The sequence below is a fragment of the Cryptomeria japonica genome, chromosome 3 (assembly GCF_030272615.1).
Source record: "Cryptomeria japonica chromosome 3, Sugi_1.0, whole genome shotgun sequence".
Lineage (NCBI taxonomy): Eukaryota > Viridiplantae > Streptophyta > Pinopsida > Cupressales > Cupressaceae > Cryptomeria > Cryptomeria japonica.
In genome coordinates, this window is record NC_081407.1 from 866,465,003 (window position 1) to 866,491,710 (window position 26,708).

General features: G+C 39.5%; 1 protein-coding gene across 5 annotated transcripts in view; it reads left to right on the forward strand.

Annotated features, from left to right (window-relative positions):
* Nucleotides 1-342: 342 nt before the first annotated feature.
* LOC131061562 (cytochrome b5) overlaps nt 343-26,708 on the forward strand; it is a 46,485-nt gene continuing 20,119 nt past the window's right edge. Inside the window, exons 1-3 of one of the 5 annotated variants that reach the window (XM_057995295.1) lie at nt 343-362; nt 516-581; nt 758-852. In XM_057995295.1, the coding sequence (XP_057851278.1) occupies nt 769-852 (84 nt within the window). In that variant the 5' untranslated portion in view covers nt 343-362; nt 516-581; nt 758-768. Of the gene's footprint in view, nt 363-384; nt 660-757; nt 853-26,708 lie in introns of those variants that run through there. The other 4 variants (XM_057995298.2, XM_057995297.2, XM_057995296.2 and 1 more) reach the window with 4 other exon arrangements.

The following is a 26,708-nucleotide window of genomic DNA, read 5'->3' on the forward strand; positions in this document are numbered from 1 at the left end:
TATTGTACTAACTCCATACACCATCTATAATTAAAATTAAATATTTCTTTGAAAACTCTCCTGATTTTAGCTTTAATAGTCGGATGGGTTTTCTTGCATTTTAACATATATGTGTGTCTCATATATACATATATATTTTGAAAAAATAAATCGAACAGCTTTGAAATTTTTTGGCTCGTGCGAAGACGAAGGAAACCTTATAATTCGGCCTGCTTTAAATGGAAATAAAATAATAATAATAGTAATAAAGATAAATTAAGCACCCTCAGGACAATCGATCTACAATGTTGGTTTTGGTTACCTATCATACTACCTAAACTTTCTTGTTGTTTCGGGTGTTGAATATTGTCGCACACAAGTAGGTAACGCTTTAATTTAATATAAACAAATGAATTTTTCTAAGATCTAGTTCAACTCTCGGAGTCTTGCTTTTACTTAAATAAGAGTCAAAAATTTCTGCTCAGAATTTCCGACATTATCAATAATAGGATTACGGTGTGCTTGGCTCGTGGTAGGGGTTGGACTTGGAATCAGTGGGCGTCGGAGGAATCCTTTGAGGATCAGTTGATTCAAAAATCTTGGTGGGTGTCTGTAATTCTGTACCATTAGTAAAATCTTGGTGGGTTTTTTGGTCAATCTACATTCATTCAAGTTAATTGGTAGGCGTCTTTGTAATCGATTCTATCATGCATAATGAATTGAATTGAGTGTGTGAAAGTTGTCATTGGATAGATCTGATCGGCTTACTGTGTGACAGGCAATTTCAAGATGAGTGATCCCAAGATGTATGTATTTGAAGATGTCTCAAAGCACAATACTAACAAGGATTGTTGGCTTATCATTTCAGGAAAGGTATGTTTGTCTGCTTTGATTTGGTTTAGCATGGAGAATGCTAAATTACAAAGGATCTGACACTGTTCATGATAATAGCGGCATTTTCAAGGATGTATATTTCTATGATGTTTTTAGGGTCAAGACTTATAAGGTTCTATTGATTGAATATCTAAATGCAATTTCATCCAGCTGCTGGATTTTCCGTTAAATTCGTGCTTTGGAGTTCATCATCACTATAGTCGTAGATTACTAAATATTGAATTTCATGGGGATCAATCTATCTGTCTTTATAACACCAAGCAGCTTATAACATGTGATTTGGAATCTTCCTTGAAATTTGTAATCTATACAGTCCAAGAAGATTTGCACTTTGATGGATTTTTTCCAGGATCAAATTAATTTTTTTTGTTGCTTACTGCGTCCTGGATGATTATATTTGATATGATGATCTCCTTGCTGGGTAGCCTTAGGGTTAGATGCCATAACTGAGGAGTATTTCTTTGGTCAAAGGCGCCCAGGACCTCCACCCAGCCGCACCCACTGAGGTGGACGTGGTATTTTATCAAATTTAGTATTTTAGCATGTCTTCTGGCCATTAGAACCTGGGCTTCTGTTATAACTTATAAAACGTTTTGCTCTTTGCCACTTGAGGTCATCACAGCTGACAAAGAAACAAAACTGGCTGGTGTTATTATTCATTGATAATATCTGGCGATGGCGTCTTTCTTATATTAGCTGCCTTTTCACTTAGGTTTTGATTTTGTGAGATTCACCTCAAACTCTAATCCTTTTGTATTAAGATGACAGAGTTTGATCTTAGGTGTTGGAGAAATATTCCAGCATGGGATACACATTGATTGCTGGACAAAGCTGCTCCCATGACCCAGGAAATTGACATAAGCAGGAGGGATCACCTTGGCCTTGCATATAGTAAAATCCCAAAAGTCTAACCCGTACTTACCCAACAAGAGGCTTTGTCCTACTTTCTGGGATCAACTTAAATTAACTGCAGAGTTCTGAAGGGATCATGTGCAGAGTTAGGTTTGCATGCTTGTGCTTAGAATGCTATACTGACAGGCAGGGAGAGCTGTGCAACACCAGCCTAGAAGGATGGGCGAGTACCATATTAAGTCAGGAGCTTACCTTGGAAGAACAGAGCAATTCTTGCAAGAAGGTAAAGTGCTGTACAGTTAGCTAGTTGAAGTAGGATGCATTTTAAGCCTGAAATCTTAGTCAACTAATGTACGTTCAATGCATAATTATCAAAAGTGAAGTTGTTGGTTCAGGTATGTCTGTTCACCAATTTATTGTTTACCTGGCGTCTAGCTGGGTAGGCTGTACAAATATATATATATATATATTAGCCTTCAGTTGTACAAAATATACTTTTACGGTTGGTCTAGGTTTTAAAAGTTTATCATTTCATTATTTTTTTCCAATAAAAAAGTTGCATCCAAGTTGGACACTGGAAATACGCAGGCTGTAACCAGACCAGAACTGGGACCTGTACCTTATATGGCTTGGGTACAGGGCATACCTGGTAACCCGTAACATAGTATAATAGCTATTGTAAAATTGCAATTTCAAAACTGAATTGTATCGCTGTGCCGTACTTTTCTATAGTTATCTGAATCTTGATCATGTCTGTTTATCCCAGATTGAGATCTATTACATCTCAAGCCAACTAATGTCATTACCAATTTGGGATCATTTGTCTTGGTTAAAATCATAAACGTCTATTTGACTCTTTTTGAACTACATCTCTAAATCAACTGATGTTTATTTAACCCAGTCGAGGTCTCTTAACTTAGATTAAGGCCTCTTTGATCCAAGGGGATCAACATGGATGAACATTTATGTGGTCTAGTTGAGGTGTTTTTAACCAGATTGATGCCTATTTAACCAGTATGAAGCTGCATCTGAACCAGTTGGAGGGCTGGTTAATCCGGTTGAAGTCCTTAACCTAAATCAAGGTCTCTTAAGCTGAGTTTTTATTTCTTTCAACATAACACATAACAGTGTTTTATTTATGAAGGATAGTCATAAACTTATATTTGACAAGTGCTTGGAGCCCAAAACTAGTTGGACTGGGTCCTAATGGGAGGACAGAAAAGACATCAAGCTATGTCTTTCACGGGCAATTTTGGTCATTCTATGTATGAATACTTGTTTTGATTAAGGTTATTATTAGAATACTTTTATCTCTTAAGATCCAAAAAGTAGAAATAGAGAACATATGTCAGAACAAAAAATCAACAATTTTAGATGCTGGCTACATACCAATGGAACAGCTCAGCATCATTAGCCTCTTGTTTGGTGGTTTTTGTGTGATGGCTAAATGTCAAGCATCAATAGTTCAGGACTTACCGACCCCCGTGTGTTGTCCTTGATGATAAGCAGTTGTTGTGTGGTCATTGATGTTGTTGTGTTCTCATGGTCTGCTGAGGAAGATGTTATATGGTACTGATGGTTGATGGTTGATGGTTGTAGTTGCCTTGGGTTGTAGATGTCCACCTTTCTTGACAATAAAGAGGGGTAAAAATTTATTCAAAACAGAAGAAATACATCAAAAGAAGGCTAAGAGCCCAACAAAGAGAGGATTACAAAGACTTGTCCCTATCAACAAGTTGATCCAACTGATGAGACAATTCCGGAGAAAGTTGTCCCCTATCCTCAATAGACCAGCCCTCCATAAAAACAGAAGCCCACTTAGCAAGACAATCAGCCACACCATTCCATTCCTTGGGAATATGATTGAAAGTAATAGACTCAAAGGAGTTACAAAGCAAAAGAATTTGACGAATAACCAACTGTAACTGCCAACTAACACCATCAAACTTCTGCTGATTCAACAAAGTCACCACAACCTGGGAGTTCGATTCCACAACAATCTGCTGCCAACGAAGAGAACAACAACGCCTCATTGCAACCAAAATAGCAAGAGCATCCATATGATTATTCGTGTGAAAACCTTTGTAGATAGAAAACAGAAATTGGACTTGCCCCAAGCTATTATGCCCCACTTTGCCCCTTGAAGAACCATCAATATTAACTTTCAGAACATCAAGAAGAGGTGGGCTCCAATGGCCCACTCTAGAAATCCTTTGTAAAGGATGACGATACCTATTTCTCATAAGCTGCCGAGTCGTCTGCACTCCTAGACCAGGGAGAGAAAAATTAAAGCGGTTACATATGTCCATCTCCCCAAGAGCCACTCCCCCAGCAAGGTCACATTTAGCCGAGACTGTCTCCCGAATAGAATGCAGAATTTTCGACCACACATGTTGAGCAGCAAGCTTGACATCTTGGAAGATATGACGATTCCTCTCCAACCAGATGTGCCAAATAATAAAAGTAGGACCCAAGGACCAGGCAACCTAAAGAAAAGGAGTACCAATAGGAGCATGGCCCCAACGGTCCCAAAACTCAACCAGAGAAGAAACATGCCAACAAGCACGGTTCCAAGTGTCCCACCAAGAGTGCCGAATCCTCTTAGAGAATGAGCACTGAAAGAAAAGGTGGGAGACAAACTTCTCACTATTACAACAAAGAACGCACATAGAGGGCCCATAGAAACCTTGCTTGCACAAGTTATCCCAAGTAAGGCATCGATTTTGAACCACCAACCACATGAAAAAATTACATTTAGCCCAAGAAAAACGATTCCAAACATATTTCCACCAAGGCACCTCTTCACCTCTATAAATATGATGAACAAGCTTCATATAGCTAGCAGCAACTGAATATTTCCCAGATGACTCACTACCCCATGCTAAAATATCTGGTCCCTCTATGGAATTATAATTCCGGGAAGCAAGAATATGGGCCAACTCTTGCTGAGACTCCTCAGAACCCCTAGGCGGTCACTCACTAGGACCCTTCCATATGTAACCAAAAGCAGGCCCAATGTTTTGAATCGTCTTATAATGTCCTACCGAAGTCCACCCAACAACCACAAAACTATCATAAAGAGGCTGTAAATGAGGATACACAAAAAGAATGAGAGGATTATCATCCCAGGAATCCATCCAAAAAAGAGCCTCTGAGCCCTTGTCACATATCCAAAAGAGACCCTCTTTAATCAATTGCGCCCCAGTTTTCAGAGTATGCCAAATCACAGAGCCTCTGCCCCCAGCAGGTATCGAAGAACATTCCAAATGGTACCCAAATACTTATGAGTAAGGATACACACCCACATTTGATGCTGATTGGTACACCACCTCCAGTATAATTTTGCTGCCAGAGCCTGACTATTCAAAACCATTGAACGAAGACCAAGGCCACCCTTTGTTTTAGGTCGACAAACAAACTCCCACTTAAACCAAACTCCACTTAGAAGATTGCAAGTTACCACTCCAAAGGAATTGATGAGGCAAGGCATCAAATTCCTTAAGGAAATACATTGTAGCAGCCTGAACAAAGCCTCTATAAATAGGAAGAGCCTGAATCACAGACTGAAGAAGAGTAACACGAGCAGTAGTAGAAAGCCACCCATGAGTCCAATGGTTAACCTTCCAACGCACCTTATCCAACAACCCTTGCCAAAAGGGTCTAGGCTGCCGACCAACAACAATAGGAATACCCATATAGATGAAAGAAAGAGAACCAATTTGGAACCGCAAAATATTTGCAATTCGCCTCTGGATAGAATCAAGGGTATTGAAGAAATAGATTGAAGACTTATGCTCATTCACTTGCTGCCCCAAAGTAGCTAAATAGACATCCGACGACTTCTTAAATGACTCAGCCTCCTGAAGGCAAGCAACCTTAATAAGAGCCGTATCATCCACCAACTGAAGATGTGAAAGCTTAGGAAATCCAATACCCCAAGTCCACCCCCTGATCAAATCCTAAGAAACCTGAGACTTGATGAAACGTCCCAAGCCCTCAGCCATGATGATAAACAAATAAGGAGAAAGAAGGTCACCTTGCTGCAAACCTCGTGAAGGACCAAATAACTGTGAAGGCTGGCCATTTATAAGAACAGAGAAAGAAGCGGAGCTTGCACAACTCATTACCCAACTGACCCACTCTAAATGGAAGCCAAAAGCTAGGAGAACCCTACCTAAAAAAACTCCATTTAACCTTATCATAAGCTTTGGCCATATCCAATTTGATGAACATACCTCTCTCCCTTGACACAGCCATAGAATGAATGGCTTCAAAAGCAATAACAACCCCATCCAAAATTTGTCTGCTAGCCACAAAACCTCCTTGTTCATCAAAAATCAATGAAGGCAGCCAAAGTTTGAGCCTTTTTGTAATCAGTTTAGTGATAATCTTATACACAACATTGCACAAAGCAATGGGTTTGAAGAAATCTAACTGCGTAGCCCCCTCTTTCTTGGGGATAAGAACTAGGAAGGTAGAATTCAAGCCCCGAAGCATCTGCTTATTACTATGAGATTCTTGGACAACCTCAAGTAGATCAAACTTAATAATATGCCAAAATTCTTGAAAATTTTCATTTGGAAAACCATCTGAGCTAGGCACTTTACCTTTAGCCATCCCAAACACAATTTCTTCAAGTTCAGAAAGGGTTACCGGACGAATGAGAGACTCATTCATCATATGAGTAACTAAAGAAGGTATGCAAGCCAAAATCTGATTCTCTTCCTCAGGAGCCGGGGGCATATCATCAGAAAAAAGGGCAGAATAAAACTGAGTTGCCCCACGCAACATCGCCTGAAGAGAGGTTAGGCGAATGCCTTTTGAATTAACCAAAGAAGAAATAACACTCCTCTGTCGACGTGCCTAGATAGACTTATGGAAAAAATCTATATTACGGTCACCTTCCTGAAGCCAGTCAATCCGAGCTTTCTGCTTCCAGAAGATCTCCTCACGAAGCTCCCACTCCTCCAAATCTTTCAAGGCCTGAGACTCAGCACAACCCAACGCAACAGTAAAACTAGAATCCCGAATTGGGCGAGTAATACCATCTAGGCACTCTTGAGCTCTTTTTTTCCTATGGAAAAGGTTACCAAAACACAACTTGTTCCATTTTTTAAATTGGAATTTCACGAAGTGCAGCTTTTTGACAAAAGTATACATAGCCGTACCATAGGTAGGTACCCCATCGCGCGACCATTGAGCCATGAGATCATGAAGAGAATCATCTCGAAGCCACATGAATTGAAACTTAAAGGGAGGATTCTTAGGACCATTAACAGAACCAGCCATAAACTACTTGGCCAATGATGAGAGCCACACCAGTCCAGGATCTCCAAACTAGAAAGCAACCTATCACCCACCCAATAGGATGAAACCAAAAATCTGTCCAGTCACTCAGAAATAGCATCCTCACCACACCACCTATTAGACCAAGTGAAGATCCCATTAGACTGCTTCACATCAACCAAGTTAAGAAAATCCACATTATATTGAAAAAGAACAGAAGCATGCCCCAATCTATCAAGTCTGCCCCTCTTCTCTGCTAGGTGAAGAACAAAGTTAAAGTCACCAGCTAGAACCCAAGGTAGGTAAGGGGCACAAGACCTAACATATCGAAGATGGGACCAAAGCTAGGCTTTACCTTAGATATCAATGGGAGCATATACATTTGTAACCAAAATAATCTCACTAGATTCCAAACTAGAAGCAACCAAAGAAAGAGAAGTCTGACTAGAAAGTCACTAAAGAGGAGCAATCTTGTGCGGGTCCCAAAAGAGAGCAAAACCACTTGAACAGCCCAAGGAACCAATACACTAACACTGACCATTACCCCACATAACAAAAGCACGCTGAAGCATAAGATCAACAAAAAGCTTAGTCTCCTAGATACAAAAAATATCAAGAGAATGAGTACCCACCAAATCACAAATAGCTTTTTGCTGAGAGGGGCTATTCAACCCTCGCACATTCCATGAAAGAATGATCATTTAAGGGGTTGTGAAAAGTGGGCATCAATGGGTTTAACCACCCCTGATTCCACCAATAGCTCCCCAACTAAATGAAGTTTCTCCTGATCCCAACCTTAGAAAAATCCAGAGAGCTTTTCTTATGAGGCTGCTGGAGTAAACCTAAGGCCTGAGAAGAGCCCCTGCCTTTACCAGATTTCAAAGCCTGTTTGGCCAAATCTGCCAAACGAACATCATCCTGTATGATACCCGAATCCACCTCATTGTACACAGTCTGATTTGAAAAGTTTTCTTGGGGCAATTGAGGGCCCTGAGAACTTGGAATGTCAGAGCCAACCCCCTCAACCCGAACTATATCCATAGCTCTAGAAGAAATATCCATTTCTCCATTAGCTACATCAACTGGGATCCCTTCCTCTAAAGCCAAAACCTCAAAACTGTTAAAATTTTCCTCATTTTGCCTATCCTTGAAGGACCTCTGTTGCCCTCGTCCCTTAGAACGAGGTTTAACTGGCACAAAACCATTCCCAACAAAACCCCCATCCGAGACTGGATCTTTACCTTTGGCACCCTTGTCATTCACCACAGGCAGGGGAGCAGAGGAATTATTACCAGTGGCCGGTTTGGAAAAGCAGGGGCACTGACGCAGAAGGTGACCATATTCATGACAAAATCTACATTTGAGAAGAAGAGACTCATAATCTAGCTGCTGCACCCAGGAAGAGTATCCTAAACAAATTTCCAGTGAATCCGGAAGAGGATTATTCAGATCAACCTTGACACAAATACGAGCGAAGGAGATTACCTTTTTGTCCAAGGTTTGTTGAGAAATGGCAACTGGTTTACCAAGAAGTTCAGCAATCCAACGCAAAATATCCTTTCGCCAAAACTCCAACAACAGCTGCAAAAGACAAACCCAAACAGGAATCCGTGAGAGCAAATCTTCAACTGAATTAAAACCCATATGCCATGGCTTAATGAACATACCAACCCGATTATAAAAATATGGACTCCCTTCAAAAACCCGATTCCTGTCTGCCATGGAAGAAAAAATTACCATGAAGTAACCATTGGCGGCCAACATGACCTCCATTTCCCCTTCAACGTGCCAAGTTCGACGAATCCATGAATCCAATGCTGATAGAGATATGCGCATCCCAAGGAATTTGCATATCAAGGCATGATTACTCTAATATGAAACATCCTCCTCCACCAAATCAGGAGAAATAACTAGCATTGGCCGATCATTACTGTGCAGCAGACAACCATTCACTTTCTTAAGCTTGGAGCCCTCGCCAACATAGAAGGAATCCGAAGATGGCACATGCACACTTGAAGAGGAACCATTACACCCCCTATTACCAACGATCATCAAGCTAGAAGACTTCGGTTGCCCTACCGTAACATGCAGCACAAAACCCCCCCCAGAAAAGACAAAACTCCTAAAAACCGCACTCAACAAGCCCCAACGCATAGCCCACACCACACCAGCCACCACCCACACAACTCCCTGCAAACGACCCCACACCACCAACACAACAAACACCGGTAGATAGAGAAAGAAAGAAGGCACAACTAGGGTAGAACCCTAGCTCGCGCAACACACACCTGCCACAATCATTCTTGACCAGCCTTTGAGGTAATATTCATAGATGTCCACCTTTCTTGATGGCTGATGTCTACATTCAATATGATGTGTTGATGGTAGTGATGATAGTATAATGATGATAAGTTGTGGATTTGTAGCATGATGATGATGATGATTATGATGTGTTTGCCTTGGCCTTGTCACTCTTGTTTAGGTTAATGTTGTTTCCAGAATGTTTGTGGCATGATGAGATGTCAAATGCAAGAAAGAGTATTTAAAGTCTAGTTGGAAGAATGTTCTGCATTTCTCCATAGTTGAGGATTTGGTCTTGCAGATTTGAACATGATGTTTATGTTTTGTGGGCATTGCATTGCTATCTTTTCAGGTTCCCAGTGTTGCAGCTGAAGTGGCTATCTATAGTTGTTTGATGACAGTCTGACTGTCTATTAGAAGTGGATTTGATTGGTCTGGAAAATGCTCCGCCTTTCTCCGTATTGATGTTTCAGGTGTTGCGAATTGGAGGACATGCTTCTAATGCTTGTGCATTGTCTTAGTTACAATTTCAGTTGTTGAGGTGTTTTGCAAGAAGATTTATTGATGTTCTGTTCAAGATTGTGTTTCCTGGCCTCCTAGAAATGAAGTGTTCTGTATTTGTTTGTGTTGTGCTAGCATGCATATATGTGTCAGTGAGAAAGAAGTATTTGGGAATGTTGTTGGATGTTCTAGGAATGTCCTTGTGTACTTCGAATGGTGGTATTGTGTCTGATGTTGTCTTTCTTGGTAATTGTTGTGGTTTGGCCTTAAACATTTTGTTTTCTAGCTTTTGCTATGATCTTAATGATATATGAGCATGTTAAGTTGCATTTGGTTACTATCTTTGGCGTGTGGGGATCCGCATTGAGTTAATTCATTTGGATGCTATGTTTATTGGGCCAACTGGTTATGTTCTACATTGTTTATCTACACATTACCTGTTGCTGTCCTTGGATGATGTGCACCAACATATGTGTTATTTGGAGCCACTTGAAGTATAATGTTTTAAGTCCTCTCTATCTCCAACATTGGACCACATTCACCACAATTGTGTTTGGTGGCCGGCTTAATTGTACTTATGCTTGTCTCCTATTTTGGTCGACCTAATTGAGGTTTTGATATGTAAAGGTTGGTATATAGAAGATCAAATCAATATGGAGCGTGGTGTTGTGAGGTATGGATGTGTCATGAGTGTGTGAATCAGAATATAAGTATGCTTTCATGATCATATCATTTGCGGAGTTTTGTGATGCAAAGGCAGTGAAAGTGTGGTGGTGATTGTTGTTGAAGTTGTTTACTTATAATAGTGGTTCAAGTGCAGCTTCATATTTGTAGAAGGCTTTATCTTGCTGATTCAGATGTCTTATGTATCTTTCCCTGAAGCACCAATCTTCAACATGCAAGTGCTTATGTATCTTGCCTTGGAGCAGTGAGCTTCATGCAAGTCCTTATGCATCTTGTCCTAGAGTAGTGAGCTTCAACCTACAAGTCTTTGTAGGTGGCAATGTGCTTCCTTGGCAGTGAGCCTAAAACAAATTTGTAATCATTTCATATATTGTGAGTTGACTCTCATCATGGTTTTTCTTTGTTTGGGTTTTTCACATAAATCTGGTGTTCTCTAGTGAATTATGTTTCATTGTGCTATTTTTCATTGTTACTGATAAGGCTAAAGATAGGTTGATAGTGTTTTGGCAAAATAAAGTTTAAGTTTGTTGTTTTGAAGTCCGGATTGATTCTCCCCCCACCCTCTCAATCCTAAGGTGTGTTCAATATATCATCCAATAATTCAATTATGATCAAAATATCACAAGTAAGGGTGTTGAAGCATGGTTACAAGACTCAGACTTAGCATAGACTCAGCGTGCTGATTTTTTGTTTGAACTTTGACTCGACACCCAAACTCAACACAGATTCAACAAAGACTTGGTACAGACTCAGCAAATTTGAAAAACCATTAAATATAGAGATTTTTAAGGATTTAAAACTTGTATCATGCACTCTTTAATAAATAAACTTTAAGGACACAATAAACTAATTGAATAGAAGCTACTTTAATCACATACACAAGTATATATTGATCACAGGAGTATAAAAGTGTATTTTAACTAAAGAAACACCATTTTTAATATATACTATAAATATTGTCAAGTGTATATAAAACGCATGGATTATGGAATACATGGCCTCAAAACAATTGTTAAAACTAAAAGTATAAGTTTATGGCTCAAAGGGGCCCACATCACTTGTCCCAACATCATAGTTGTACAACAATCTCTACGCGAATATCTGAGATAGGCCCTCAATGATGGTGTAGCCATTTCTTGTTTACTAGTGACACCAACATCCAAGGGGTTTGTATATTTTCTATCCTCATTTGCTATGACTACCACCTCTACCTCTAGGTGTAGCTAATCAACCCATGCACAGTCTTCCTTGCTAAAAATGAGATCCTTAACTTTGGTGATCCAATTTGATAATGGATTAACCTCTTCGTAAATGATTGAAGATAAGTTTGTGCCCAAGATTTGTTTGTGAAAAAGGCAAATTTTTAAATGAACACAAACAAGATCATTCAACCTTTGCACCAACTTCTTGCATTTCTTGGAGTGAATGTGCTCAAACATACTCAAATGGTGTTCACATCCTAAAGCATTGTGTAGTTAGATCAAGACATGAATTGCAATCCTTAAAGGTTTGGCATATTAACACCAAACTTTTTCCACCATCCATCTAAAACAAGGAAAAAAACTCAATCTCATTGCTCGACTTTGAGTTTCAACATTAATGTAAATAAATAGAAATATCCTAATTTGTAAGCTAACAACTTGGGTTCGAAAGTTTGGTTCATAGGTTTGGCCAATTTTTTTGGGGGGGGTTGGGTTTGAGTTGGGTTTGTCCATACAAAAAGCCATAAAAATCAGAAATATATACATATTTGCAGTAGTAATTTAAGTTCAAAATACATCACCATATTAATAGTCAAATAACATAGCAAAATACACCACCATTAATTGTCAAATATTAGCCAAACTTGAATATCATGATATATATTAAAGTCAAAAAATAATACTGTCAAGTGTATACATCAGCCATCATTGATCAAATATCTTATGGGTCATCAAAAACATCATCATCATCATCATCCATTTAAAATGATCTATGTTGTGGTAAATTAGAAGAACCACAAATAGTGCCATTGGCACTAGCACTAGCACTCTCAGGTTCACTATGTTGAAATATCTAGCTAGTATCAGATTCTACTATGCTAAATTTTAATGTTGCCTTTGGCAATTAAAATTTAAGTAATATGTGAGCGACTAGCTATTGTAATTTTTAAATTGGGCCCTAAGTCGATGTTATGTGAAGTGTGGCCACAATTGCACCTTATTTGTAAATTAAAAGGTGGTGCCAAAAGCAAGGAAATAAAATAAAAGATAATATTTATAAGTTGGCCTTATAGGCCTCATGCGAACTATCATCTTCAGCGAATATGATGCCTTGCTATCACTAGCGAATTGCTCTCATATGGTGCGAATCTGATCATCATTGTTCAGGCGACTTTGTGCTCAATCCAAGCAGCCATTCTCCTAACTTCAGATCTGAATCTGAACCTGATTTGTAGCAGACTTATGCGAACTTGTGATCATGTCTTGATGAGCAATATGAGCAAACTTTGATGATCTAATTGCTGGAAGAAGCTGTGCGACTGAGAGAAGCAATCAAGTGCAGCAATCATACACCATTATGATGGCGAATCCTTGTGCTCAAGTTCAGTAATTAGGGTCTTCATATCAAAGGTTTGACTGGGCATAATTCTGCCCTAGGTTGAGAGCTATATCAGATAAGTAATCTGATCCATGTTGTTATTGTAATCTGCTCATAATAAAAGTTTTGATCTGAGACATAGTTGCTGGGTTTTTCCTCCAAGAGGGAGGTTTTCCCAGGGTATATTTGTGTTGTGTGTTCTTCTTTCTGTGCATAGTGTTTTCTGCTCATTAATTGTTAATCTGATCACTAAAAATTAACACACTAGGTGGCCCATAGTCATCATCAACATCAGGTGCAGCAAAGTGGGTAGTGGAACCATCCAAGTCTATACTCTTTGGCTTGATATCCCACTTCTTTGTCTCCCCTTCTTTGTAGCTAGTTTGTTTGAGTGTAATAAGGAGCTGCAAGTTTGAATGCCCATACAACAAGTCCTCTACCTTTTTTGAGTGTAGTCTATTGCCCTTAATTGAGTGGATGAAGGAGTATGCGCTCCAATTCCTCCTAGATGTAGATGACCTAGCAACCTATTAAGACAAAATTAGAGAGTTAAGAGTTACAAAATAAAAAAATTAAATATAAATAAAACTTAAAAGATAAAAAATAATTTATTTTAATAAAACTTGCGATAAAATTTTGATCACAAGAGGTTGAAGTGCGTGTATGTTTCGCCATGGAAGTACCACCAACTATGAGCATCGACCATATAGTTGTCCCAAAGAGCATCAAGACCATAATTGGAGCATGCAAAATCCATGAACTCAGCCCTCACTGCTTCCCACATGTGACAATTGTTGAAGAGTCTGTAAAGTGTTGCCTAGTAACCTTGAGCAACTTCAAGATCTCTATATGGGGGAACTCTTGTGCCAATAGAAAGGAGCTGAGAACTATAATATTTGGGACTCAATGTAAAGGCAAGAAGATGCAATAGAGTGATCATTTTGTTCCATTTCTCTACAATGAGTTGGTGTAGTTCTTTGAAGAATTTTTCTTTAGAATCTTGCTCTTTTGCATTTATGATGACTTTCGTCTTTTCAATCATTGAGTCGATGCCATCACATGCCTCACCCAAACAAGGCCTACCCATGTCAGTATAATGGATCATGCTCAATATGGGCTCAATTTGAGATACTCAACATGACCCCACCAAATGTCATCTAGGATCATTTGCTTAACTTTTTCTGCTCTTGTACTATTAGATTGCTTCCATATGGACCAATTTGGGTTGATTCTCATGTTAGAAAGTGCCTATATTGGAGACTAAATGGGTCTCAACAACCTATTTGAATATCAAAATTAAAAAAAAATTACAAAAATTAAAATCAAAATAAAATTAAAAACTTTACTAAATTGAAACTTCTTTATTATTTAACTTATCTTCAGCAGTTTCAATTTTGAGAATACTCTAAATATGCCTTGTGACATATGGTGGTTGGTGACGAACATTTGGATCTTTTCGACCTCAACAAATACCTATTTGATCCAATCAATTTTGGTGCCAATTTTTAATAGCATTATGTTGAGCGAGTGGACAGCACAAGGTGTCCAAAAAATGTGTGAATAACATTCCTCAAACAATAACTCAGCAGCCCTATAGTTTTTAGCATTGTTTGTTTTAACTTGCCCAACATTTTGAGGGCCCACTTCCTCAACGGCTTGTCAAAGAATGTTAGCAATAAATGCACCATCCTTCATCTCTTCTTCACAATCCATTGCTTTCAAAAACATTGCCCCTTTTAGAAACACTGCAATAACATTGATCAATGGGTGATATTTTGCTTCTTTTCATCCATAAAAAATGACGGACACCCCTATTTCGATCCATAAATCCCTTATGGGCTTCAAAGAGTCCTCTACAAATTTCACCTCTCTATTAAACAATGTGCTACATACTTTGTCAAAATAGAAAACCTGGTCCTCATTAATGGATTTCACCATTTTTTGCCAATATGGTGAGCAAACAACATTGAATGCCAATCCATTCACATCGACACATCTTGCTATGTCTTGATTGACAATCTCTCTAGACCCATTTTGTAATTTCCTACCTGTTGTGAGGTATTCACACATCGACCCATTGCAAATGGGGACCCCCACTTTTTTCCTGCTTTCTAGGTAGTGTCGAATCTTAGCTATTAGCCTTTGCATTAGAGAGCTATAGGCGCTTAAAATGGCCAGGAGTCAGGTGAATAGCCTTATGAAGTAAGTGAGTGAGTTTATAAGGTTTGCATTCCATGTTAGTTGATTAAGAGTCTAGTTAAGGAGTTCATCGAAGCTGTCCACTTCATGTTGAATGATTGATGAGTGAATTTTTCTTGAGTCTTTTGCCTGAGAATTGGTGAAGGAATGAGTTTGAGCATTTGAATGAAGTGATCATTTGTAATATGCCTTGTCTCGAAGTCTTTGTTATGTTTCAACTTCATGACTTCGCAGTTTGAAGCAAACTTCAGGTTTCAGGGATTTGGAGCATACTTCGGGAGTTGAAGAATTGGAGCGAAATCCTCTACTTCACGAATTGCTAAGATGGAGCGAAATACAAACTTCATGACTTGACCAAGAGGAGCGGACTTCCAACTTCACGAGTCATCATTTTGAGGTGAAGTTTGCTACTTCACAAGTTTGGGTTTTGGAGCGAAGTTCATAACTTCATGAATTGGTGTTTTGGAGTGAAGTTCATGATCTTACAAAATGGAGCGATTTTAAGAGTGAAGTTGGGTATAAATAGGTGAAATGAATTAGAAGTTGACAACTTCGGGAGTTGAAGGATTGGAGCGAAGTCTATACAACATGAACTTCATGAGTTTAAGATTCCAAGCGAACTTCATGACTTGACCAAGAGGAGAGAAGTTGATAACTTCATGAGTTTGAGTTTTGGAGCGAAGTTTGCTACTTCATGAGTTGGTGGTGAGGAGCGAATTTCCAACTTCATGAGTTGGGATGTTGAAGCGAACTTCATGATTTACTGTTTTGGAGCGAACTTCAGGTTTGAGATAATTTCATGAGTCACCACTTGGGAGCGAATTTCATGTTTGGAAAGATAAGCAAACCTAGCAAGTAAGGCGATTGAAAGAAAATCTCAAATGCACACCATTTTGAACGAATCTTCTACTTCATGAGTTGCTGTTTTGGAGCGAACTTCAGGAATTCACCTTTAGGTGTGAAATTCCCTACTTCAGCAGTTGCGAGCTTCAAGCGAAATTTCCACTTCATGCTAAGACACATTGGAGAGAAATTCCTACTTCGGGAGTTGATGGTTAGGAACGAAGTTCACAACTTCATTACTTTTCCTTTAGGAGCGAACTTCATGACTTCATCTATTGGAGCGAAGTTGAACTTCAGGTTTGAAGCTTTTGGAGCAAACTTCAGGTTCAAGGTGTTTGTAGCCGAATTCACGTATAAAACAACTTCATGACTTCATATATTGGAGTGAGTTTAACAACTTCATGACTTGCCTTTTGGGAGTGATTTTTCAACTTCACGAGTCAAGGAATTGGAGCGAACTTCATGAATTGCCTCCTTGGAGCAAAGTTTGCAACTTCATGTTTAAGGGATTAAGACCAAACTTCATGTCTAGAGGGAATGGAGCGGATTTCACACAAGCACAATGAACTTCATAAGTTCAAGGTTTAGACTGAATTTTCTGCAAGGGTAAACTTCATGACTTAGCAAATTGAAGCGAAATTCTTTACTTCATGTTTGAGCAAATTGGAGCGAACCACTAACAATGAACTTCATGAGTTCAAGAAGGAGAGCGAATATCAACTTCATGAGTCAAGCTTCATGAACGAATTTTAACTTCATGTTTGAGACAAGCGAGCTTCATATAGGGGGGCTTCAATGGAAAATTCCAACTTTACAAACCAAGGGATACAAATGAATTTCAAGAATTAAGATATGAGCAAACTTCAAGAATTAACATCTAATGTGATACAGCTTGCTCAGAAAATAAGGGTGATCAGCTACAAAACTTTGCCAAACTGCACAAGACAATCTCCCAACAAACTTGCCAATCTTCCTCTATGCGTAGCGTCCAACTTTCAATACCAGAAAGCTAAACCAAGAACAAATAATAGCATTCCAAAACTTGCCTGTTAACTCTCCTGCAAAATATCTCTGAAAGAAACCTCATAAGGGAATCTCAAATCTGAAATTCCATAGTGAAATACCTGTAAGATATCTTCAAAACCTGCTAGAGTAGATCTCTCACTACTGTAGTTAGTCTTCTTCAAGAGGGTTTTCGTCTTCAAGGAGGTTGAGTTGAATCAATTGTAGAAACCACGCGGGGTTTTCTTCTCATTAGAGAGAACACCAAAATAATCATCTTCAGTATGACCAAAATGAGGGCCAAACCCCAATATAAAGAATTCAATGAGAAATTAAGGAAACACAAGTTGGGGCAATTCAACAAATTAAAATATAATCTTTGCCCTTTTTAATATTTCATTTATCTCTCCTCAAGTGGACGTCCACCTTTTTGCATATTAAAATATTACTTTCAATTCCTTTATTCTATCTCCTCAAACCCAACATCCACTATATAAGCTCTCATCAAATAATAATAAAATCTTATTTTCCCTTCTTTATTTCACTTATTCATAAAATCACTTTATAAAGTATTTATGTGAAATAACAAAATAATATTTCCCTGCCTTAGGAGATTCACCAAGTCCTAAAATTGAAGACTCTACACTCTGAAGTTGAGGAAAGGCTGAGATTAAGACCAATTACCCAAAATATCATTTACTATAAATAGTAATATGCTAAGAATAGCTAAAATTATCCAAACCTTGAAACCAAATATATTACTTGTTGAGGTTGAGAGGAGATCGAAGCTATGACCAACTGAAAATTGTGGTTACTATAAATAGTAATTGCTAAAAGTAGCAACTTCCCAAAACAATAGGTTAGCCAAAACTCCCAATTGACAATTTGGTGTCCAAACTGACATTAAAAACAGTAACTTACTAAAAATAGTAAGTCCCAAACAAGTCCAAAATCACTCTAGAAAGTGTCATTCATTTCCATTAATCAATTTGAACACATTGGCGACATCAAAATACTCCTCTAATCGTGCTGACACGAACCCAGAAAGTCACAACAAATGCATTGCTAAACAACCTGAAAATGGGAACATCACATGTTTTGAAATGCCTTTTCTAGGTATCCCTTTGATCTCTTATGTGAAGAGGCCACAAGTTCTTCAGATATGGACAAAATGGATGGCTCTTTGTAGGTTCAAAATGAGAAGAGGCATTGGAGGGGGCTTCATCCCTCAAGATCCTTTCTTTAGCAAAGGATGATTTGATTTACGCCTCATTGCTTGGTCTGATTTTTCTTGCTCTTCAATATATGCAAAGACTACTTCATTTGGAAGGGTGTTATCATTTGGGCTTGTTCTACTTTGACAAAATTTGATGCCTTTTTAGGGAGCTTGCACAAATGGCCGTACACCCAACTGTATGAGCTCAAATATGTACAACCTATTTCCAAAAGGGAGAGTTTGGGTTTATTGTTGAAGCAAGGTTGGTTCACGAAGCTAGAAATAGTTGCCATTGTAATAGTTGAGGCAAAAAGTTCAATAAGCAACACATTCAAAACAATTAAAAAGAAAAAAAACTTCAAAACAAAACATGAGAGTTCATTATTAAAAAACAACAACAAGAGAGTTCATTTTTTTAATTAAAAAAATGTAATGTCTCTTTTTGTAAATGCCCTAGTTTTTGCCCTAAAATCACAGTTTCAAGAAACTTTCCTACTAGGGTTAGGAACATAAACTTAATCATAAGATATCTCTAATTTATTGGGGAAATTCAATCATAGGGAAGCTAGGATAAGGTTTCTCGATAGGGTGCCCTAGAGATCCTCTACCCTAGACCCAAGAGTGGATATACCATCCCTCTTGGCCTCATGTGGTCCATGCCATCCATATGAGGTGGTGTACCTAGTGAGGTGTCTGTTGTGACGTTGTCACACATCGCCCCATTGCAAATGGGGACCCCCACTTTTTTCGCTTTTGGCTTAGGGTTTTGGTGTTGTTGTCTTGGCTTAGTGTTAGTCTCTTAGTCGTTAACCTTTGCTTGTGAGGAGGTTGGTTCTGTTGGATTGAGACTTGCACGATTAATTTGTATGAGGTGATCAAGTCATCGAGATCTCATTTGCAAACATGAATAGGTCTTAGGGTTTTAGGATGTCAAAGGCTAGGTTTGATGGATGGTTGTTAGAATTGCTTTCAATGATAAAGAATATCCAAAAGACGAAATGTGAAGGCATTGGGCTTATCTAAATTTTGGAGGTGAAAATTTGACTAAGGCAAAATTTTGGAGGTGAAAATTTGAGCTCAAGTCATGGTCATGATACTAGCTTGCTTAACAAGAACAAATTTGTGCAAATGGGAGTTGAAAATGCGCCTAAGCAAGGGATGACTTGAAGGAGAGAATCATCAAAACGATCATTTTGTCTAAGGCAAAGATGAAGGTAAGTCTAAAACTTTGTGCAAATGAACTCATGAAAGCTGCCTCAAGCAAATTCAGTTGTGCAAATGAAGGGGAAAAAGCCGCCCAACTTTGTGCAATTGAGTCATCAAAAGCCACCTTAAACAAACAAAGTTGTGCAACCAAACCATGAAAAGCCGCCACACCAAGATGAAGTTGTGCAATTACATAGCAAAATGCCACTCCTTAAGTTGTGCATACAAACACGTCATTTGTGCCAACCTGTCAGACCATGAAATGCCGCCTTAGCAAGATTTTTTTGTGCAAATGAATGGTAAAAATCCGCCCTAGCAAACCAAGAGTTGTGCAAGTGACAAGATAAAAGCCGCTGGTTTGTGCAAATGAGACCACAAAGGCTGCTCAACCAAATCATCTTGTGCAAATCAACCTCAAAATCCCACCATCATTTGTTCAATTCAATCATGAAAAGCCGCCCAAAGTTTTTGTGCAAATGAAGGTCAAAATGCTGCCCAAGCATGGAAAGTTGTGCAATTGAATCGCAAAAGGCCACCTTAGCAACAAAATTGTGCAAACAAGAAGACAAAATGCACCTTGATCAGTACAAATCAGCATGCAATTCGTGCCCTTCTCCAAGCTGTGCCAATGAACAAGAATATTCCGCCATCCTTTGTGCAAGCTCTGACCTCATTTGTGCCCATCAAGGATAAGGGATCAGATCAAACTCAGACCTCAATCAGACCTGAAGCATTGCATAACCCAATGTGCAAATCAAAATCAGAACACAGAGATGAAAGATAGGTGAAATTAGTATGCGTTATATATGTATGATGCCTTCTTGTTCACTTTGCAGGTGACTAAGGAAGAAATTAGGAGCAGGTCTGATTGGATCAAAACAGCACTTCAAGGAAGGACTTCACCACGAGGAAGAAGGTTCAAGATCTTGCAACATAAGAGGTACCAATGATGTACTCCACATTTCAAGAATTAGGGAGCATCAAGGAGAGGAATACTGCAATTTTGAAGATACAAAGTATTACAACACAAAGATTGCAATCAGCTTGGGTGAAATGCTTCAAAGTGAAAGGGATTTATTACCAAACATCGTCATGAAGTCAGTTAGCAGAGGCCAATCAAGGCAAGATAGACAAGCAAGGGTAAAGGAAGTTTGCTTAACCATAATGATGCCTTCATCACCATCACACCAAGCTTGGAGATGTTGAATGTCAAGGGATATTGCTCAAACATTTTGTGTTCATCTACCAAGCCCACCAAGCAAATTGAGGCGGCATCCTTGGTATCACCGACCAATCAAAAGGATTCACATCAACATGTCCAAATGTAATGTACTTGACTCATTCAATGGAGGCACAAAATTCAAGATACCTAACTGTTGTCATTTTATGACACCCTTGGTCCATCAGTAAGAACCGATCAGAGATACGATCCATGGACCAGCGCTGCCCTAGTTGATCAAGGAGAAAACAAAAGAATCATGAAGTGTTGCCTTGTCCGGAGGAAGTTCCTCCCTTGTCCTTTTCTTCCTTCCCCGGAACCCCAGAACCCTGAGGTTCCGAGGTTCTTTCTCTTTGCCTTCTCTCGCTTCTTTTTCCGGAACTCTGGAACCCCGAGGTTTCGAAGTTCCCTTTTCATTTTCTTCTTTCTTCAGAACTCCGGAACCCCGAGTTTTCGAAGTTCCCCCCTTTCCCGAGAACTCCGGAACCCCGAGGTTTTAAAGTTCCCTCTTCTTCTTCCTCTTCCCCAAAATTCCGGAATCCCGAGGTTTCGGAATTCCTTCATTAGCCTTCCCTTTCTTCTCTCCGGAACCCTTGGCCTTTTCCTTTCCTAGCGTCTCCTTTCTCCTTCCCGAAACTTTGGACCCCCGAAGTTCCTTCCCTCCTTGCCTCCTTCTCAGTTCCTCGGAACTCCGGAACCCCAAGGTTCCGAAGTTCTTTTCCCTTGCCTTCTTCGGAACCCTGGAACCCCGAGGTTCCGAAGTTCCCTCCTAGCCTTTCTTCCTTTCCTTCTCTGGAACTCTGGAATCCCGAGGTTCTGAAGTTCTCTTCTTTTGCTTCCCTTCTTCTTTCTCGGAACTCCGGAACCCCAAGGTTTCGAAGTTCCTTCCTTAGCCCTTTTTTTCAGTTCTCCAGAACTCTGGAACCCCGAGGTCCCGAAGTTCCCCGTTGCTCTCTTTTCTCCTTCCCGGAACTCCGGAACCTCGAGGTTTCGAAGTTCTTTCCTTGTCTTCCCCACTTCGGGAACTTGAGTTTCCGAAGTCCCTGGACTTCCTTCCGACTGGCGACACTTTCGAATGGCGTGATCGACACTCAAGGCTTTAAATGCTCCGACAATTTTGGTGACTTATGCATCTTCTTTTGTGGAGCCACAAGGGTGCATTTAATGTTTTTGGTAGGATTTCCATTAAGAGAGGTACGGGGCCATGCTTGTTGTGGTGACTTATGTCATGTTTGCATACTCTGACTTTGGAAGGTCAATCAATACACCTTCTCAGGGTTGCCTTTTGTGGGTTTGGCTAGGTTGCTTGCAAGTACAAAAGTCAAGTGCATGCACTTCCCTGCACTCCCAGATTGACATGCAGGGGTCATGATCACTCTTGTAACCATTTTTCTATATAAGGTTGTTAAGCCTCATTGTAAAGGGTTCTCTCCCTGCTGCCTTGAGCTTTCCTATGCTTTTTCTCTTCTCTTGAAGACTTGTAATTATTTTTGCATTTTTGCAACTGTAAGTTTGGCCTTGGCCTTTGAATGAATTGAAATTATATTCTTGCCTTCCTTCAACTTATGCATGCTGTGTATGTTTCCTTACCTTCAGCACAAGTGTATGTTTTGCGGCTCTTCTCTCCATATATTCTGTGTTAACTTGTTTTTCTGAGTGTGACTTGTGGGAATCCTTCTCCCCTCTTGACACCTGACAAATTCTAACCTCCATATTTGGGTCACTCATACAACTGAAGTTTGTGCATCTCTTGGGTATTTCAGTTGATTCCTTGTGCCATTTCAGGTGGGGAGAGGAACAATCTCTTATCTTGGTGCATCACCTCCTTTCATTTTAAGCATTTCTCTCTTCCCTTTTCCTTTGCAATTTGTTAGGATAGCCTTAGGAGTTAGTTTTGCAGTGTTGAGCTGGTTCAACACTTGCACCTGGATTGATAAGTAAGCCGGCCTTCTCTGGAGATTCAACCCCCTTGCGCAAGGTCCCACACTTCGGGGTTGTTTCCATGTTTCACAAGGTTGCTGAGTTGATAGCTCAGCAAGGGTGCAAGCTTTTGTGATAACACTAACCTCATTTTCTATTGGTTCACATTCAATGTGGAGCATATGTCAAATCAAATGTAATTTCCTCATTGGCCGAAAGGGAGTTGTTGTAACAAATCCTAATTAGGGTTTCAATCTTGTAATCTTGGCTATTGATTGTGAATCAATCTGAGCCACTCAATGTAAAGAGCTATCTATATAAGGCTCAACTTCCTCATTTGTAAAGGTTAACAGTAGAGTAATAGAGAATAGATAGCAGTTAGATCATTAGGAGTAAAGTAGAGTACGAGAAAACGAGATTGTTGCCAAGAGTTTGTTGCAAGAAGCATGTTAATTTCATTGAAGATATGGTGAACTTTATGTGTTGATTCAACATTTGCATGTTCTCTACTTCTCATTTTGTTTTCATGTTGTTTAAATGAATGGAAGAACGTTGTGCATGATCAATGGTGAAATTCATATATCCATATTATTAGCATTTTGCTGATTGTAAAGTGTCATGTGTAGTCAATTGAACCCTTCTTATTCAAGCTTAACTTCAATTGCTATTTTTTCATTGGTATGCATCATCTTGATGGTATCTGTGTTGTTGGTAGTGATTTGAACATCTTATGCTTACCTTAGAAGATGGCACTAACTTTGTGTAGTTGTTGCTTTGCATGGCAAAGCAAAGTCTAGTTGAGTTTCACTAAAGATTGTCCATCACTTTTGCACTCCTGAGATTAGAGTAGCTTCCTAAACCCTTTATTCCTTTTGCTCTTTTTTTAATTCAAGTTAATTCCACATTCTAGTATTAAGCACAAGTTCATGTTCAACATAAGTCCCCTTGTGATTCCAACAAATCACATCACAACCATTCAGCTATCTACATGTCAAGACTTGACAATAGAAACTTTGGAGTCATCTCGGTTGATCACATAATTTAGCATCCGAGGAGATTTTGATCAAGAGGGGATAGAGTGCCTTTGGTATTTTATTCTGTGTTGCATAGTGCATAAAAACACATCAACAATGTCCTATAACCGTTCCCCTCTATCTTGCCACTTTATCCTACTTCCCATGATCGAACATTCTTGATGCATTCATCTACCATGATAGAGAGCATGAGGGGCATTCACAATAGGGTGCCTTGAAAGTCCATCCTTTCTAAGCCCAAAGGCAGTATCCCTTTGGCCCCATGGGACTCTGTTGTGACGTATTCACACATCGCCCCATTGCAAATGGGGACCCCTACTTTTTTGCTTTCTGGGGTTTGTTTTTCTAGGTCTTTTAGGGTTTTGTCTGTTAGCCTTTTCATTGGATAACAGGCTATGCTTGAGCCAGGGTGAGTCCACAGGGCCCCAAAATTAGGGTTTCTTTGAGAGTCTTCCTTAGGGCCTGGTTTTGCTCTTGTTGCTAATTGTTTCTTGCTTGGTGAGTGAGTATCATCCTTGAAGGTCTGAGTTAGGTCGAGTTGGTGAGTGATGAAGTCTGGAATATTATCCTGATCTTCAAATGTCCTGAAATTTGGCTGTTTGGAATGTCCTGATCCTGAAATTTGACTAAGTCTGGAAAACTGAAGAATCCTCCAAAAACTAGATTTTGCAATATAACTCCTGGAGGTCCGAAACCACTCTCAAACATCCTGACAGTATATATGGAATATAACTTAAAGTATAAGAATCTTATACTTAAATGTTATATTCCATAAAATGATCTTGATGGAGAGACCAAAATGTCAAATTTTGCTCCTGACCCTTCCAAAGGGTCCAGAGCGAAATTCTCCATAATGACCAAAACCTAGAACTAACACATTCCTAGGCTTGAATGAAGGTAAAAACGCTTGTTTGAATGAGGAAATGTGAAAATGAAGTCAGGATTTGAGCCCAAGGATGATTTTCGCCCCTGACCCTTCCAAAGGGTTCAAAGCGAAATTCATTTTTCTCCACTTTGCTCTTTGATATGACCAAGTTTGTTGACTTCTGGGGCGTGATGGGAAGGTTTTGATGCACATTTGTCTTTGAGAGGAGATTTGAGGTGACAAAATGATGGAAATTAGCCTAAAGTAAGAATTTCGCTCCTGACCCTTCCAAAGGGTCCAGAGTGAAATTCTTGAAAACCTCATTTTCTCCCTTGTTTAGACCAACGTTCTAGTTTTGAGGTGATTGGATGTGAAAATGTGAAGGATTTTGGCCAAGATTAGGAATTTCGCTCCTGACCCTTCCAAAGGGTCCAGAGCGAAAATCCTTATACACCTCAATTTTATCACTCGTCAAGACCAAATTCCTAGTTTTTAAGGCTTGTTTGAGGTGTTTTGACATGTCCTAGCCTTAGGAGATGAGTAAAGGTGAAAAGAATGAAGGATTCTAGCCTAAAGGGTGAATTTCGCTCCTAACCCTTCCAAAGGGTCCAGAGCGAAATTCTTGAAAACACTCATTTTTCCTTTAGCCAGAGTCAGGACCAAGGTGGAAATTGAAGGAGAGGGATCTATGGTTGCCTCCCAAAGAGGATGAGAGTTGGAAAAGTCAAGGATCAAACCCAAAACATGATTTTCGCTCCTGACCCTTCCAAAGGGTCCAAAGTGAAAATCTTTGTAGCTCTTATTTTCTTCCTTATTTTGGCTAAGCTTTGGCATGATGGAGAAGGAATTAGTATGTTCTTGCCCTGAGAGGGAGTGGGATGCTTTGGAAGATCAAGATTTTAGCCTAAAAGAGAATTTCGCTCCTGACCCTTCCAAAGGGTCCAGAGCGAAATTCACTATAAAACTCATTTGCTACTTGATTTAGGCATCAATCCTTGTTCCTTAGGTGGGAAATGATCTAAGTTTGCTTCTTGAGGTGGTTTGAAGTTTGAAAAGTGAGTAATCAAGCCTAAACTAAGATTTTCGCTCTTGACCCTTCCAAAGGGTCCAGAGCGAAAATCCTCCTAAGGCTCATTTCCTCCCTAGTTTGACCAAATTTTGATTTGCAAGGCATCTTGAAAGGAAGGATGGACATCTTTTGCCATTGGAAATGTTTGAAAGCATTGAAAAGTGAAGGATTTTGAGCCAAATAGTGAATTTCGCTCCTAACTCTTCCAAAGGGTCCAGAGTGAAATTCCTAAAAACCCCTATTTTTCCATTGGAGGAGGTCAAGTACTTGGTTTTTTGTGGCATGGATGGAAGTGGGATAGTATGTCTTTGCCTCTTGAGGTGGTTTGGAGTTGGAGAAATGAAAAATCAAGCTCAAATCATGATTTTCGCTCCTGACCCTTCTAAAGGGTCCAGAGCGAAAATCTTCATGGACCTCATTGTCTTCCTTGTTAGGCCGAGTTCTTAGTGTCCAAGGCACGTTGGAGGAAGGATAGACATATTCTTGCCTTGAGGAAAAGAATGGAATTGAATGAGGATAAACAAGCAAATCATGAAATTCGCTCCTGACCCTTCCAAAGGGTCCAGGGCGAAATTGTGCAAAACCTATCTTTTCCCTCAAATTTATGCCAAGTCTAGTGTGGGTCAAGATTAGAGGTGTCCTTAGGCATGTCCTTGAATTGTCAAGAGTCATCAAATATGAAGAAATGAGCTCAAAACAAGAAATTTGCTCCTGACCCTTCCAAAGGGTCTAGAGCGAAAAACACTAAAACCATCCTTTTCTCCAAATTTTGTGCTAAGTCAGGCCTAGACTAGGGTGAGAGAAGCTATTTGGAATGCCTTGGAAAGATGTTTATCCACCAAAGATGCAAATTTTGAGCTAAAATTGGAATTTCGCTCCTGACCCTTCCAAAGGGTCCAGAGCGAAATTCTGGATAGGTCCTGTCCCTGGCTAGTTTTTTGAGCGAATTCTCCTTTTTGGGCCTTGTGAAGATCAAACCAATGTTGCCAAGTTGAGAAGTGGATTCAATATGAGGGAGTCCAGATGAAGTGAAGTGAAGAAAGTGAAATTTAGTGAAG